This window comes from Pteropus alecto, unplaced genomic scaffold, assembly GCF_000325575.1.
Source record: "Pteropus alecto unplaced genomic scaffold, ASM32557v1 scaffold98, whole genome shotgun sequence".
NCBI classification, from domain to species: Eukaryota; Metazoa; Chordata; class Mammalia; order Chiroptera; family Pteropodidae; genus Pteropus; species Pteropus alecto.
In genome coordinates this window covers 18,457,755-18,472,387 of record NW_006443570.1, presented here as the reverse complement: position 1 = coordinate 18,472,387, position 14,633 = coordinate 18,457,755, and the positions used below count along the sequence as shown (strand labels likewise).

At 52.9% G+C, this 14,633-nt stretch overlaps 1 protein-coding gene across 1 annotated transcript; it reads left to right on the top strand.

Annotated features, from left to right (window-relative positions):
- Positions 1-693: 693 nt before the first annotated feature.
- RAB11FIP4 (RAB11 family interacting protein 4) lies at positions 694-14,398 on the top strand. Its single transcript, XM_025041844.1, has 12 exons — positions 694-923; positions 3,320-3,514; positions 4,100-4,234; positions 4,535-4,570; positions 5,584-5,683; positions 5,985-6,088; positions 7,199-7,339; positions 9,590-9,671; positions 10,064-10,201; positions 10,286-10,444; positions 11,591-11,734; positions 12,924-14,398. The coding sequence occupies exons 1-12, from the start codon at positions 781-783 to the stop codon at positions 13,038-13,040; spliced, it is 1,494 nt and encodes a 497-aa protein (XP_024897612.1). The 5' UTR covers positions 694-780; the 3' UTR covers positions 13,041-14,398.
- Positions 14,399-14,633: the final 235 nt, after the last annotated feature.

Sequence of the window (14,633 nt, the reverse complement as noted above, 5' to 3'; positions counted from 1 at the left end):
GTCCCGAGCAGTGTGCTAGGCACTGGGGACCAGCCCAAAGCTCAGAATTGAGAGACCTGGTATTCTTGCTCCCCTGTGTGGCTGGGGCCGGGCCAAGGCAGACCGTCCTTTTCAGATTGGCATGTCCTGTGGCCAGGACTTATTAATTGAGGTCCTACTGTGACGTAGTGATACTGTAAGATTTCATTGCCATTCCCAATTTACAGAGAGAACTGAGGTTCTGAGAGGTTACTGGATAGGCCCAGAGTCATGGAGGATGGATTCACATCGTGCTGTGCAAATGTCCCTGTTCCATGTTGCAGCAAACAGCTAGGGTCAGGGTTGTAGTCCTTGGTGGCCATTCATTGTGGCTAGGCCCTGAAACCTATCACCAAGAAGCTTTCCCCAAGTCATTTGGTTTCCTGTGCAGACTTCCTCTGGGGACCCTGATGAGCTGCCCAGGTACCCCGAGCCATGTGGCTGGATCGGCTGTGGCCCTTCTCTATGGATGGCTGTCTCTGGGGTTCAGACTCCTCACTGGGCTTCCATGAGGCAGGCAGTGTGAGAGGCCCCGTGAGAGGAATCACCTGGCAGACGTTCTCATACTCAGGATCTCAGGGTCCCTGCCCCTGCCAAAGTCCTTGCCATCTGATGAGGAATGCTGAGCCCTGGGAAGCCAACCTCACTCATTCTGTCCCCCTCTGTCTTTCTCAGGGCAGCAAGGTGCCAGGCCCAACCTTTGCTGATGGTGAGATCCTCCCCAGGGAGCCCGGCTTCTTTCCTGAGGATGAAGAGGAGGCTATGACGCTGGCTCTACCTGAGGGCCCCCCGGAGTCAGACATGGGCAGCCCCATGGAAAGCACCCAGAGCCTGGAGGGATCAGTCAGGAGTCCCACCGAGGAGAAAGACGGGGGCCTGGAGAGCCTGTTCTTGCCAGAGGACAAGTGAGTTAAAACTGTCTGGAACTCCGTATGTGGCCCCTGGCCCCAGAGGTGCAGTTCTTGTAAGACAGGAGTCCCCAACTCCTGAGCTGAGGACCGGTACTGGTCTGTGGCCTACTCCCCATGGAGCCACACAGCAGGAGGTGAGCAGCAGGCGAGCAAGCGAAGCTTCATCTGTATTTGCAGCCACTCCCCAGCGCTAGCATCACCACCTCAGCTCCACCTCAGATCACTGGGCATTAGATTCTTATAGGAGCACTGGTCCCTGGTGCCAAAAAATTAGGGACCGCTGCTTTGAAGGATTCCCCAGAAGTAAATGTGAGAAGTGCTCAGGATTTGCATTATAGGCATAAGTTTTGTGTGTTTTCCAAATAGCAAAAAATTCTAAGAAACCCAAATGTTTAACAGTAGGGCTAGTTTGGGGATTTTAGACAGCCGTGCAAAATCAAGTTTTAATTGACTTCAGCGATATGGGATATATGGTCTCAATTAACTTTTAAAAGGCAGGTTACAAAGATGTTCATGAGATATGATCTTAGTTTTGTTAAAAACAAAACAGAAAATCATATGCATATCCATTAGGAAATGCCTATGAAAAATTACTCCAGAAAATTAGCAGTTCTTTCAGGATGATAGGGTTATTGATTGTTTTAATTACCACCCATCTACTCTACTATATGTTCTGTATTTTCTTTATTGCTCATGAGTTATTGTAGTTAGAAATGTTATTTAAAAACATCATTAAGACTAGTGACTTCCCAATGGAGCAGTGTCATTTTTTGGTGGTGTCAACAGAGGGAGTCCCTCCCCTCCCAGCCCTTACTCAGTCTCTGGAGGAATTATACAATGTTTATGGGGTGACGGGCAACAGCCACTGCCACAACTGAAGAGGCTGTGACAATTGGGAGTTGACATCCCATGTATCAGAAAAAGGTGTTGGTCATGGCCAACCCAGAGATTTGGAGAGGCAGGAGAGAGGTTCCAATATCGGTTGAAGCATTTGAAACAGTCAATTTTTAATCATTTTCTCCCATTAAAAAAAGGCAATTTCATATGGCTCAACCTGATACATTTTCTCAATGCAAGGGTTCTCAAACTCAGGGGCTCTGGGAGTTTGAGGTGGGCCCTGTGGAGTTGTTTATCCAGGTGTTTCCTGGGAGTGGTCCATCAGCTATTCCTGTGACTAACCAACCCAAGGACAAATGGTCACTCATAATAGACCCGTTGGTTTTTTGGCTAATTACTTGCCACTTGATTGTTCCCATTGGTTTCTGGGACCTATCAATTACCAGGAGGCAGCCGGCAGCAGGTGCCAAGAGTTTTAGTGAAATTTATAGGAGGAAGTGAAGGGTGTGATTAATTAAACCTGAGGTGCCAAAGAACCTTAAGGCAGATAAGTAAGTAAATAAAATTGGGCAGAAGTACCGGAAGATTTGATCTTTAGCCTCCTGTCATTCACACTGTGATTTTTAGAACCTGGGGTTCCTCAGGGGCACAGTTTGAGAATCATTGCCTTAACCCATTATACTTCTTTTAGGTTTCCCATTTATAAGTGTGGAGGCTTAGTAGCTTGGTGAAACCGTAATTCATGCAGGAATGACTGCATAATGACTAAAAGGAAGCTATATCTTAGCAGGTGATGCGTTGTATTTCTCTTTGTTCTTAGGTTGTACACGGGGCTCAACCAGCCCTGATACTGGCCATACTGTGGGTCACTCATGAGGGGCCCAGGGTCTCTGACCTGCGTGTGTTTTCCCTCTATGAACTGAGGGAAGCGTCTCACCTAGTAACTCATTGTTATTTATTTTAAAACTTCATTTCATCACTAAAGTATAAGCCAGTTAAACAGAACTTGAAAAAACTGGGGAAAGTGAGAATGGAGAGGAAATAACTAACTTTACTCCTAGGCCCACCACCCAAAGCCAGGTTCTATTACTGCTTAAATACCTACTTTTTCTTATTCTGTATAGACCTTTTCATGCTCAATTGTACTATATATAGAATTTTATATCTAATTCTAATTTATATTAATTTTTCTGCATTATTGCCAATATTTTTATAAACCTTTCAACAATGATTTGACAGTCCATACTTTAATTTACTAATACGTTATAATTTAATAAGTGTAACTTAATGTAGCTGTAGGTTAACCCTTAGGTCGTAAGCAATGTTTGCTGCTCGAGAGTAGCAGTGGTTTGAATATCTCTTGGGCAGAAACAGTTTCTGTAGTGAGATGATTCCCGTAGGACAAGGTCCCAAAAGCGTACCTACCAGGTCACAAGGTACACACTTGATCCGGTTCCTGACATCTGTAGTACCGGTCGACCTCCTGGTGGGGTGGTTGGTTTCCACACCCAGGCTGCAGCCTCGTTAACAACCAGTACTTCTCTGATACGTAGGCCCCTGGCCCATACTCCATCCACGACGACATCAGACCTCTCCACACACTCCACCACCTCGCTCGTCAGCAACGAGGAGCAGTTTGAAGACTATGGGGAGGGGGACGATGTGGACTGCGCCCCCAGCAGCCCCTGCCCTGACGACGAGACCAGGACCAATGTCTACTCGGACCTGGGATCTTCAGTATCTTCCAGGTGACCCCTTGGTCTAGAATGGAGTTGGGGTCCAGGAAAAGTGGCAGAACCAACTCAGCCTCATCCCTGGAAGGGATGTGGTTTGGCAGGCAGAGTCCTGAGCCATATAAGTTTTGCTCCTAGGGTTTGGGGGTGCTGCCTTTGCACCCTGACTAGGGGTCTGGAGTTCCTCCTCTCTCCTTCCCTCTTGGGGAAGAAATAGAATTAGCCAACCTGAGAGGCTGCAGACCCGGGAGGGCGAGGGGGGTTCTCTGTTGTCTTGCTTCCTAGAACTTCAGTATCGAAGGGTCCTTCCAGGTGGCCTATTGTGAAACCTTCTGCATTCCTGAGTCATGACTTACTCTGATGGTAGCTCTCAGTTGCCTTATCTGTAAAATGGGTACAACTCATTGGCATCTTCTCTTTGAGAGTTTTGGAGGAGGGAAGGTGCTATATTTCTACTCCCTCCTCTCCTCCCTCTCCCACCGAACAGATGCACACAGGATTCCTGGGTATCGGGGAATCCAGTAAAGTAAGCTTGGCAGGACAGGGTGGATACCAGACTGGATGGCAATTAACGTGATTTCCTCTTCTCTCGTGAATCAGTGCAGGGCAGACACCTAGGAAAATGCGGCATGCATATAACAGTGAATTGCTGGATGTTTACTGCTCTCAGTGCTGTAAGAAAATCAACTTGCTGAATGACTTGGAAGCCCGACTGAAAAACCTGAAGGCCAACAGGTGAGGCCGAAGGCCCAGCATGGGGGCAGTGGCCAGGGTGGGGGCCGGAGGAGGCAGCAGCAGGCAAGGTGTTCCCACTGTCTTGGCAGGTGAGAGCACTCTCAGAATGACGTTGATCCTTGGGGGCCTGCAACAGGAAAATCAGGGTGCTGCTTCTCGGGACCAAGCTGATTAGTGAAGTCCCTTCAGTGGGTGGGAAAAAGGATCAAAAGATACTTTCGTATCTTGCAGCTGGGGCAGAGTAGGGGTAGACTAGAGCCCCACTGTTCAATGACCATTTCTCCCTCTCTTCCTCTATAGTCCCAACCGAAAGATCTCTAGCACGGCCTTTGGAAGGTAAGGCCCCGCTCAGGGGAGGATAGGTTGAATGCTGTCCCCCTTAACTGTGCTTCTGCTGCTTAGGTGGCTGGCTGGTTCCATTCCAGCAGCCCAGACTCCGCCAGTGTCCTGCATGTGGCTGAATGAGAAGAGTCGAATAAGGCATGCTGGGGCAGTGCAGGCAGAGTAGCCAGAGAAGGCACACTCCTGGAAGAGAAGGGCCAGCCTCCTCTCTGTCCCCATCCCTGTCCCTTCTGGCAGCAGTCAGCCTTTCCAAACGCTCAGCTGCCTCAACCTCAGGCAGGCACACCAGGGAGGCCCTGAGAGACACAGCGCACCTCACTGCTGTGCATGCCCTGCCCTGTGCTCTGGACCTGGCAGCTGGGCCAACAGAGACCCTGGGCTTCCACTGGAAGAGGTGGGGTATGGTCACTTTGCTCCAGGTTAAATCCTACACAGCTGACTTCCTGGGACTGCCAGGTTCCCACTCTGGTTCTATAGACTGGCTCCAGGTCCCCACCCAGGGCTCTGGGAGCTGCCAGCGAGTGCCCAGGCTTTGTCCCAGGAGCTGGAGTCACCTCTTGGTAGAGACCCCGGCCGCTGCCTATCAAGGAATGGGAAGTGGGAGCCCCCATGGAGTGGCAGCTGGGTTTTGCTCCAGGCAAGAGTTACAGCACCTGCCTATTTCCAGTCTCATTCACCAGCCCACTGCCCAGCACAATCTGGGTGGGTCGCTCTCCCTCTGCCCTCCCCAAGGGTTCCGAAGCAGCAGGAAAGAGCTGCAATGGATTGGCCGTGTCTGCCAGGGGCTCACAGGGGATTAGCAGCCTGGCTGCCATCCTCTGAGCTAAATGATCTCATGAGTTCAAAGGTCAGACAACTCTTCTCCCCTGACTGGGTGAGGGCAGCCTCCTTAGAGGGGGTTCCTGGCTCCCCACTGGGGTAGTGGGTGCTTACCCAGCCCATGGGCTGAGTCTGGACCCATCTCGGAGGGCCTCTGCAACCAGATGAGCTTCCCTCCACCCCTGCAGGCAGCTCATGCACAGCAGCAACTTCAGCAGCAGTAATGGCAGCACTGAGGATCTGTTCCGGGACAGCATTGACTCTTGTGACAATGACATCACAGAGAAGGTGGGTTCTGGGTGGGCAGAAGAGGAACTTAATGCATGCTTGCTCGCTGAGGGTCTTGGAGAGCACCCTGGGATGCTCTCTGGGGACTTGAGAGATCTTGTTCCTGCCCAGGAATTGGAAGTAGGTGGCCCAGATCACATGGGCACATCCACCCCACCCCATCCTCACCCCCACCGAACATGACTGTGCTCTTCATACACAGTCAGTTGGAGGACCTGGCCATTAGTTCCACGGTTTCTAGGTTCTCGGTCCTGGGGACTCAAAGGTTTTCTCCACTCCCACCTCTGCCTCCTTATTGTAGGTTAGCTTTCTGGAAAAAAAAGTGACAGAACTGGAGAATGACAGCCTGACAAATGGGGACCTGAAGAGCAAGCTGAAGCAGGAGAACACCCAGCTGGTGCACAGGTCAGAAGCCGGGGCTTTGGCTTTGGAGGCATTGGCTGTGACTTTGGGGAACAGAAGGCTGTCCCTGTTACTAAGGTCCCCTGAAGGAGGTAACCTGCACACCCTCCCAGCTCTGAGGGTCTGTGATGCATCAGCCCCTTGCTACATGGCTCTGCCCTGTAGGGTGCCCAGGAGGACAGGTCTTTGAGGACAGGGAGAGAGGAGCCTGACCTTGACCCCACTGGTCTGCAGCCCCAGGACAGGTCTAAGGCAAGAGTTGGAATCCACTCTCATGTCTCTCTGTCTGACAGTGATCAGAGCCTGACTTCCCTTCCTGGGGACAAGCTCTGTAGAGGGAAAGGCTGGAGGAAGTCCTGGGCTCACACCAGGGGCAAGAGTCCCAGCATTGCTGCACCCTCCTCCCGATAGAGGCCCACTGAACGTGTTTCCCAATGCCGACTGCAACGAGTTAGTGCATGTAGGGTTCAGTTGTCCTCATGGGATGGCCTGAAACTTGGTAAACTGATACCCACCCAGGGTCTGGTCCTCAATCTTTTGAAGGTCAGCCTCACCCACTGTTGCTAGTGAGATGTGCCCCATACTGATGTACCACCTAGGCCCCTGGTAGTGGGGTTATAACATCCACAGTGGGGCCCAGCCCTTTCCCAGGTCTGGCGTGCTCAGGGCCATTAGCCAGGAGTCACAGCGCCCCTCAGTGAGCTGAATTATTGAACAGAGGGGTGCTGGCCAGGAAGGAAGAGAGTGAAAAGAAGAGGTGAGGCCCGAGGGCTGGTGCGTGCAGCCATGGTGAGGCTTGCTGTCCCTCCCTGTGCCTACGCTGGGAGTTCCCCTTTCTCAGGTACAACCTTGCTCCCCTCTGGACCCACTGCCATGCCTTCCCTTCTGTGGGGTGCATGGCTGACACACCTCTCTTTAGATGCCATGTTGTCTCTAACTCATATGTCAGCAAAACTGCTGGCCCCCAGGCCTGGCAAACGCGCCGTCACCTCCCACAGTAGGGATTTAGTATCTCAGGGTCCAGGGCTCCCCATGGCCACAGCCTGCATCAGGATGAGAAGGTACGGGCCATGAGAGCTTGATCTGGACTGGAGTCCGTGCCTCTCTCCTCAGGGTGCACGAGCTGGAGGAGATGGTGAAGGATCAGGAGACCATGGCCCAGCAGGCCCTGGAGGAGGAGGCTCGGCGGCACCACGAGGCCTACAGCAAGCTGGAGAGGGAGAGGAGCACCGAGATCGAGCTGCTCCACACCAGGTGGGCCCTGCCGGGCTCGCCCGTGCTCTGGGGGAGCAGCGTCTTTCCACAGAGCCTTCTGCCCTCCCACACACCCCCACGTTCCTGGGACAGGCACTGCTCTCCCCATTTCATAGATGGGAAACTGAACCAGAGGGAAAGCCTTGTGTCCTAACAATTCTACTTGTGATACCGCAACACAGGGACATGTTCTCTAGGAAGCACGTAAGAGAATGTTCACTGTAGCATTGTTTATATCAGGTAGAACAGGAAACAACCCACGTGTCCATCAGCAAGAGAATGGGTAAGAAAAAGGAACTTAGACCAGTGGTCTTGCACTGATTCCTGGGCTGGAACCGTTGTCCATGCTTGGAGCTCCCCCTACTGTCAGATTCTCCACTGATCCCGGGCCCCATGGGCCAAGGTAAATGGAAAAGCCAGGCTATTTTAAGGGCTCCTAGGCCTCTGGTACAGATATTAGAACCTGAGGCAGACAGGGAGAGGAGTGTTGACCTGGCAGTTTGGGTTGGTCACCCATCAGCCCCACGAGCTTGAACATACTATGTCACTTCCTAGGCCTCAGTTTCTCCGTCACCCATCAGCCCCACGAGCTTGAACATACTATGGCCTCAGTTTCCCTATCTGTCCCTGCCTGTCCCACAGAGTGACTGTGAGGGAGGTGGTTAAGCTGAAGCACATCAGAACCCTGCACACAGCTGAGGGTTGCAGTGATGTTCCAGAGCTGCCCTCACCACGACCTGAGCTGGGGAGGCCACCTGGGCCCCTGGCAGAGAGGACCACCACACCTGTACTCCTCCTCAGTCCCCCTCAGGCCCCAGTGTCTGAGCTGAGCCTTCTCAGAACCTGAGGTGGAGGGCGGACTGGCAGGTGGGTTCCTACCTTGCGCCTCATGTCTGCAGGGATGCTTCCCTGCCTGCAGAGGCCAAGCAGGGCCGGGGGAGCTTGTGCAATCCGTGGCCCTCTGCAGCTCAGTGAGGAGACCTCCCAGCTCCCCTGCGCCTGAGACCAACTTTCTTAACTTTTTCAACAAAGGGTTCATTTACGTTTTCACTCATGTTCTAGAAGTGGCTGTTTTGCATCTATTTCTGGAGGCCGATACCTTATTAAGTGTCCCTGTTCTCTGTTTGCTTCTGACAGCTGGCCAGGTCGGCTGGCCTGAGAGAGGTATCTGGGACATGGATGGTGGAAGAAAACAGTGAGAGTGTGGGCCAAAGGCCAAAGCACAGAAAGCCAGCCCTCTTGGGAACTGTCCCCTAACCCATGCTCCTTGCACAACTCCAGAGGATGCTGTCCACGTAGAATATGCACACAGTGCTCTGAGTTATGCAGTGTGCTTTCTTCCTCGCATCTTCCACCATTTCAGGTGCCCCGTGAGGTGGCCTCATCAGACCATATATCTGGATTCCTTTCTAGCCTGGCCCGGGGCACCTCTCCTGGGGGAGCCTAAAAGGTAGTGGAGACCAGGAAGCCATCTCTCCAGGGAGTAGGAAGTGACGGTGGAAAGGAGAGAAAATGCTCTGCAGGAATCTATGTCAGAAATGATTGCGCAGGTCTGGCGCCACCGACAGACAGCCTGACTCACCTTCCCCTCTTCTCAAGTTATTTAAAACCAACCTGGGCACTCAGGCTCTGTCTTCTCATGGGGTCACAGTAGGACAGTCCCTTGTGAAGCTACCACAGAGGATTACGACTATTGGAACCAATGCCTGTGAATGTCAGAGGCAGCTGTAGTGAGTACTCCGAGGGAAGAGCCCTGGGCGAGATGCTGGGGGAAGAATGGAAAACAAATATGGTGGTTGCCTTCAAATTGCAGATTGCCCCAAGAGGGTCCTGTCGCAGACAGCCACAGGAAGACTTTCTCTCCAACAGGAGAAAAACATGTCCCTGTGTTGTTTGAGGTCCTAAGGATGCATGCAAAAAGAAGCTTATGTTATTATTCACAAATAGGTATTCTCTTTTATCAAGAAAATAAGAATGATAATTCAGTGTCTACCATTTTGCCTCAGATGATGGGAAGCTCGGATGATGGGAAGTGTCTACCATTTTGCCTCGGATGATGGGAAACTTGGTTGCCAAGGCTGCTCGGATGATGGGAAGCTCAAGGCTATGTTATTATCCGGAATAATGATTTATATCCTTTCTCTTGCTTTCTAATATCTTTCCTCCTCCAGGGAGCAGAGGATTGCTGGAAATTGTCACATTGAAAGATAATCTCCATTTCTGACATTTTTGTCCTTCTCCTTTCCCCAGGGTGCAGCAATTAGAAGAGGAAAATACTGAGCTTAGAACAACAGTGACTCGGCTCAAGTCACAAACAGAGAAACTGGATGAGGTGAGACGCAGGGCCAGGCATCGCTCAGACTTGGACCTTGAGCTGAATCCAGAGAGGCAGCGTTGGCCATCGGAGGCCTATATATTTTCTTCTATAATGGGGGAAATAATAAAAAAGAGAAAGAGGTTAGCTTCTGTGTAGGCTGCCACCCTCAGTCCAGGTTTCATCTGGCATCATCAACGGACTTCAGAGGCCTGAAATTTTTCTACCTATGTTTCTAGAATCCTAGGGGATCTGGCCATTTCTTTAGGCTGTGACTTGGAGGACTCTGTCTAGGGGCTGGTCTGATTCCCCATTTTTCGAGGTGGCTGCCAGACCCTCAGCGAAGTCCCTGGGGCATAGTGAGCCCCTCTGGGAACTCTTCTCCACTGACCTTGTCTCCCTGGCTGCAGGAGCGGCAGCGCATGTCCGACCGGCTGGAGGACACCAGCCTGCGGCTCAAGGATGAGATGGACCTGTACAAACGCATGATGGACAAGCTGCGGCAGAACCGCCTTGACTTCCAAAAGGAGCGGGAGGCGACGCAGGAGGTGGGTCGTAGGCCAGAGGGCTCCAGGGCTCCAGGGCTCCCGCCCGCATCACTCCTCCCACCAACGAGCCTCTCTCCCGTGCAGCTCATCGAGGACTTGCGGAAGGAGCTGGAGCACCTGCAGATGTACAAGCTGGACTGTGAGCGGCCAGGCAGGGGCCGCGGTTCATCCTCCAGCTTGGGCGAGTTCAATGCCAGGGCCCGCGAGGTGGAGCTGGAGCATGAGGTCAAGCGGCTCAAACAGGTGGGCCCTGGGAGCCCCTGTCTGGTGGGATCAGACGTCCAAGTCCCCACTGGGCGGGTTTCCTGTGAGGGGGCCGAGAGCTGTAGCACCACCTTCTCACACATGCTCCTGTCTGCTCCATCTGACAACTTGGTTGCCAAGGCTGCTTATCCCCATCTCACAGCTCAGGCAAGGCAGCTTCTCTCTAGGCTACATCTGATGGAAATCCCAGGGTCTCTTCTTGGCATCCATAAAAAGAAATAGATACCACTCTTGTGTCCTGGGCACACAAGTGGAGAATGAGACTCTACTCAGCCATAGATTAGTGCCTCGCTGTGTTGGGGTCTCCCGGAAGCAGCCCCTGAACCCAAGGTTCCATTTCAAAAGGTTCGTGGGAGCACCTCTATAATTGGAAACCAGTCAGGGGTGGGGGGAGTTGGAGAGGCAGTGACCAAGCAAGGGAGTGACAGTTGGTGAAGCCTCACACTCAGCCTAACCCTGGGAGCAGGGGCCTCTGAATTGGTTCCACTTGAGGCAGAGAAGCTGGTGGTCACCCTCCCGCAGCAGCCCTAAAACCCAGCTCTCTTTTTTCCACAAGGTGGTACCCAAAGTCCTGGGTGTGAGCAGTTGATTAGGAGCCTGTAGGCAAAGGCTAGAGCTTGGAGCTGGTAAACAGAGTCTGGCAGGGCCCCACAGGCGGCTGTGCTGCAGAGTGAGGATGGAGGGGGATTCCTGAGCCTGGCTGCAGGAGGAGGCACGGAGATGAGCCACCCACCAGCCCGGGGACCCTAGAGCAGCACCTCTCCTCACCAAGGACCAGTGTGGAAGGGCCATCAAGTGGGCAGTGTCGCCACACAGGGCCTCAGGGGCTCCTCTTAGCTCATCCACCCCCAGGGACGAACGGGTAGCCAGGAGCCATGCTTCTGCCCAGAAACGTGGCTCCTCCAGGCAGGGCCGTGACGACTCCTCAGAATCCCCATAGCCTCCCAGGACCCAGCCCTTCTCCCCACAAAGCCTGAGAGAGGTCACATCATCTATGGGTATCTTGATGTGACACACATCTGATGGGCAGGTACTCGTCAGAGTCAGGAGACAGTGGGTGCAGACAAGTGGGTTTCGGTGGGTTCTGGATGCTGCCGGGAGCTGATGTTGCCTTTGTCCATACAGGAGAATCATAAGCTGCGGGATCAGAATGATGACCTGAATGGACAGATCTTGAGCCTTAGCCTCTATGAAGCAAAGAACCTCTTTGCCACTCAGACCAAAGCCCAGTCTCTGGCTGCGGAAATAGACACAGCCTCGCGCGATGAGGTATTGTGGCCACGCGATCTCACCTCAGGGCCAGGCCCGCCTATCCCCATCCCCGCCTGCCTCAGCGACAAGCCCTGGGCTGCCCAGAGCTAGAGAAGCAAACCGGGGCCTGGCTCCCCTGAGTCCCCATCCACAGCTACCCCAACTGACAGGGCAAAGCGTTGAGGGGGAGTATCTGCAGGCAGAGTTAAATCAGCTCTGATTTCCTGCCTGTGGTGGGAGGAGCTTGAGTTTGGGGGCAGAACAGGGATCGAGTCTTAACTCAGCCAGAAATGTTCTGAAATGGCCAGTTGATTTCATCAACATGTAGTCACGGGGAGTCTGTAACTCCCTTCCCCCAAGCCAAGAGAGGAAGGACACTAAGGACGCTAGCATTTCTTGAGCACCTGCTGGCAATACGTCTTCACTTAATCTTCTGACAACTTGTAGGCTGTCTGAACACTTCCATGCCACAGATTAGGAGACCAGGATCATCCAGCTTTTAGAGGGAGAGGGTCCCAGGCCTCTAGCGCCGAAGCCCTCTCTTTCTGTCCCCCTGGCACGTGGTTATAAAAGATCAGGCCCCACTTAATTATAACAAGCCTAAGGCAGTTAAAAGCCTAATGCACTGAACCCCTTACGCTGTGCTTGGGACACAGAGCTAAGCTGACCCCTGGCCTCCAGGAGCTCTCAGGTAAGCCTGGCACTAGCCTTCAGCCCAGGGGCAGAGACAGCATTTCAGTGACATTGTAGAGGACTCATCAGGAGTTAACCTGGAGAGAGGTGATGGCAGGGCAGGGGGTAGTGAGGGGGCCATTTTTGGCAGAAGAAACAGCTGGCAGCCTTACGAGTCTTAGGGCCCTGGGGCTTCGGATGTCAGTCTTGATTAGAAATGCCTTTGACCAGTGTTCTCCCCTTTACCAAAAACTCACCCACACCTGGGCCCTTCCACAGAGCAGCTAAATCAGAATCTCTGCGGCTGGAACCTGGTCATTTGCGTGGTTCGCACCCCTTAGGTGTGAGCTCAGCTGGGCCTTAGACTTATACGTGTCCTGGCATCTGAGTGCTGAGGTTGGTCTTGGGGCCACCTTGCCCAGGGTCTCCTGAGTTCTGTCCTTGGGCATTGGCACTCACCATGAACCCCGGCTTCTGGGCTCTGTCCAAACCCTGGTCCAGGCCAGCTTCTCACCATCTCTCCCATTCCCATCAGCTCATGGAAGCCCTCAAGGAGCAGGAGGAAATCAACTTCCGGCTGCGGCAGTACATGGACAAGATCATCCTCGCCATCCTGGACCATAACCCCTCTATCCTTGAGATCAAACACTGAGACAAGGGGCTGGCTGCAGAGCAGCCTCGGGACCCTGGGACCCTGGGACCCTGGGACCAAGGGGCAGACCCTGCCTAAGGACATGACCCCAGCCGGGCCCCACGCATACACTGTAAATGTGTCTCTGGCCACCATGTAACGTGTACTGGTGTGGGTGTGGGGAGGCTATGCACACAGCAAGGGGTGAACGTGCGGCCGTGGCTGACAGTGACATCTGCACGGTTAGCTGTCCATGTACTTTGTGGTCCCTTTGCAAGGGACAGAGAGTCCTGGAGGTGGGAGGAGGTGAGGTCTGTTTTTAGGAGTTACTGTAATATCAAGAACTGGAAGCTTGCATTTCAGATACTGGATAAAATGATTCTACCTCTGGGGATGAGGATTAAGAAATACTCTAGGGAAACAGGCTCTTTCACCCCACCCTATTCCCCCTGGGGGTGGGAGCAAAAGTATGACCTTTTCCAGGAGTTCGAATGCCCAACAGATATGTCCTTGCCAACCTCTTTGGCCGCCTTTCAAGCCCAGGTGCTCAAGCTCAGAGAGGAGGAAGGAGCGTTTGAGGGGACGTGAGGAGGGGCCCTCAGCATCCTCCTCTGTGCTGTCAGCCCCTGCGATGCTTGTGCACAGTGTGTCCAAAGGATTCGGGCTTGCCAAGGAGCTCGCATGGGGCAACTTTCCTTCCGAGAGTCCCCCTTACACTTCCCCATCCCTGCTTACCTACCTCTCCCTTTCTGTTTTTGGTTTGTTTTTAAGACAGTGAAAAATAAGCAGCATTCACTTGGGTGTAAAGCGAAGGAGAAGGGGGTTGGGGGACCTAGGGCAGGGGCGCTGTCTAAGGCACCTGTTGGCATCGGGCAACCAAAGACATGGTTTTCAGGGAGGAGCACGCTCACATCCTCACCGGTTTCCTTCCCTTGACTGCATTTTAAAAAGAGAAGTGAGGATGGGTCATCTCTCAGCTTCTGCGGGCTGGGAGTGGTGGGCCTTGCTCACCACTCCCTTTCTCCGCACAGCCGGGTGGCAGCAGGCCTGGGGTTTGGATGTTCAGAACCTGAGCTCTGAGTTCGGCTCGGCCGGGTAGCGAGGCCCCTGCGTTACACCTTTCAGAAACATCCCCGCGTTCGGTTCTCAGCCAGGAGGAACAGATGCTGTGCCGGTGGGACACGCAGTCAGGGAAACTCAGTCCTCCATCCTTGTGACACCTGTGGGAATTCATGCTCTGGATTTTTAATGAGATATTTCGTTCCAGGTGGCTGGGAGTAGATACAGTACTTTCCTTTGAGTTTTCCGGTGTTTCTCAATTTTATATGGCTTATGATTCGTTTCCTCAATCCAAATTTACATAAACATGGATAGTCTTACTTTCCCCCCTGCAGTTTGTTTTCTTCAGCACTTCTAGAGTCAAAGAGAAAGTGTGGGCATGTTGGGGAGGGTCTTGAGGGGTGTACGCAGAGAAGAAAGGGAGAAGAGGGTGAAGGGGGGTCTGGGGACTTGAGTATGTGTCCCCTGCTCACAAAGGCAGAACCGTGGCTGGGACCGCTCTTTACCTCATTCCAGTCAACTTTTGATTTTGTTGGATTTCGTGATTTTTTTTTT

Coding starts and splice junctions, on each gene's coding strand:
- RAB11FIP4 (XM_025041844.1), top strand. CDS start 781: ATGACGCTGGCTCTACCTGAGGGCCCCCCGGAGTCAGACATGGGCAGC. Junction 4,571..5,583: donor TCTAGCACGGCCTTTGGAAG/GTAAGGCCCCGC, acceptor CCACCCCTGCAG/GCAGCTCATGCACAGCAGCA. Junction 5,684..5,984: donor ACAATGACATCACAGAGAAG/GTGGGTTCTGGG, acceptor TCCTTATTGTAG/GTTAGCTTTCTGGAAAAAAA.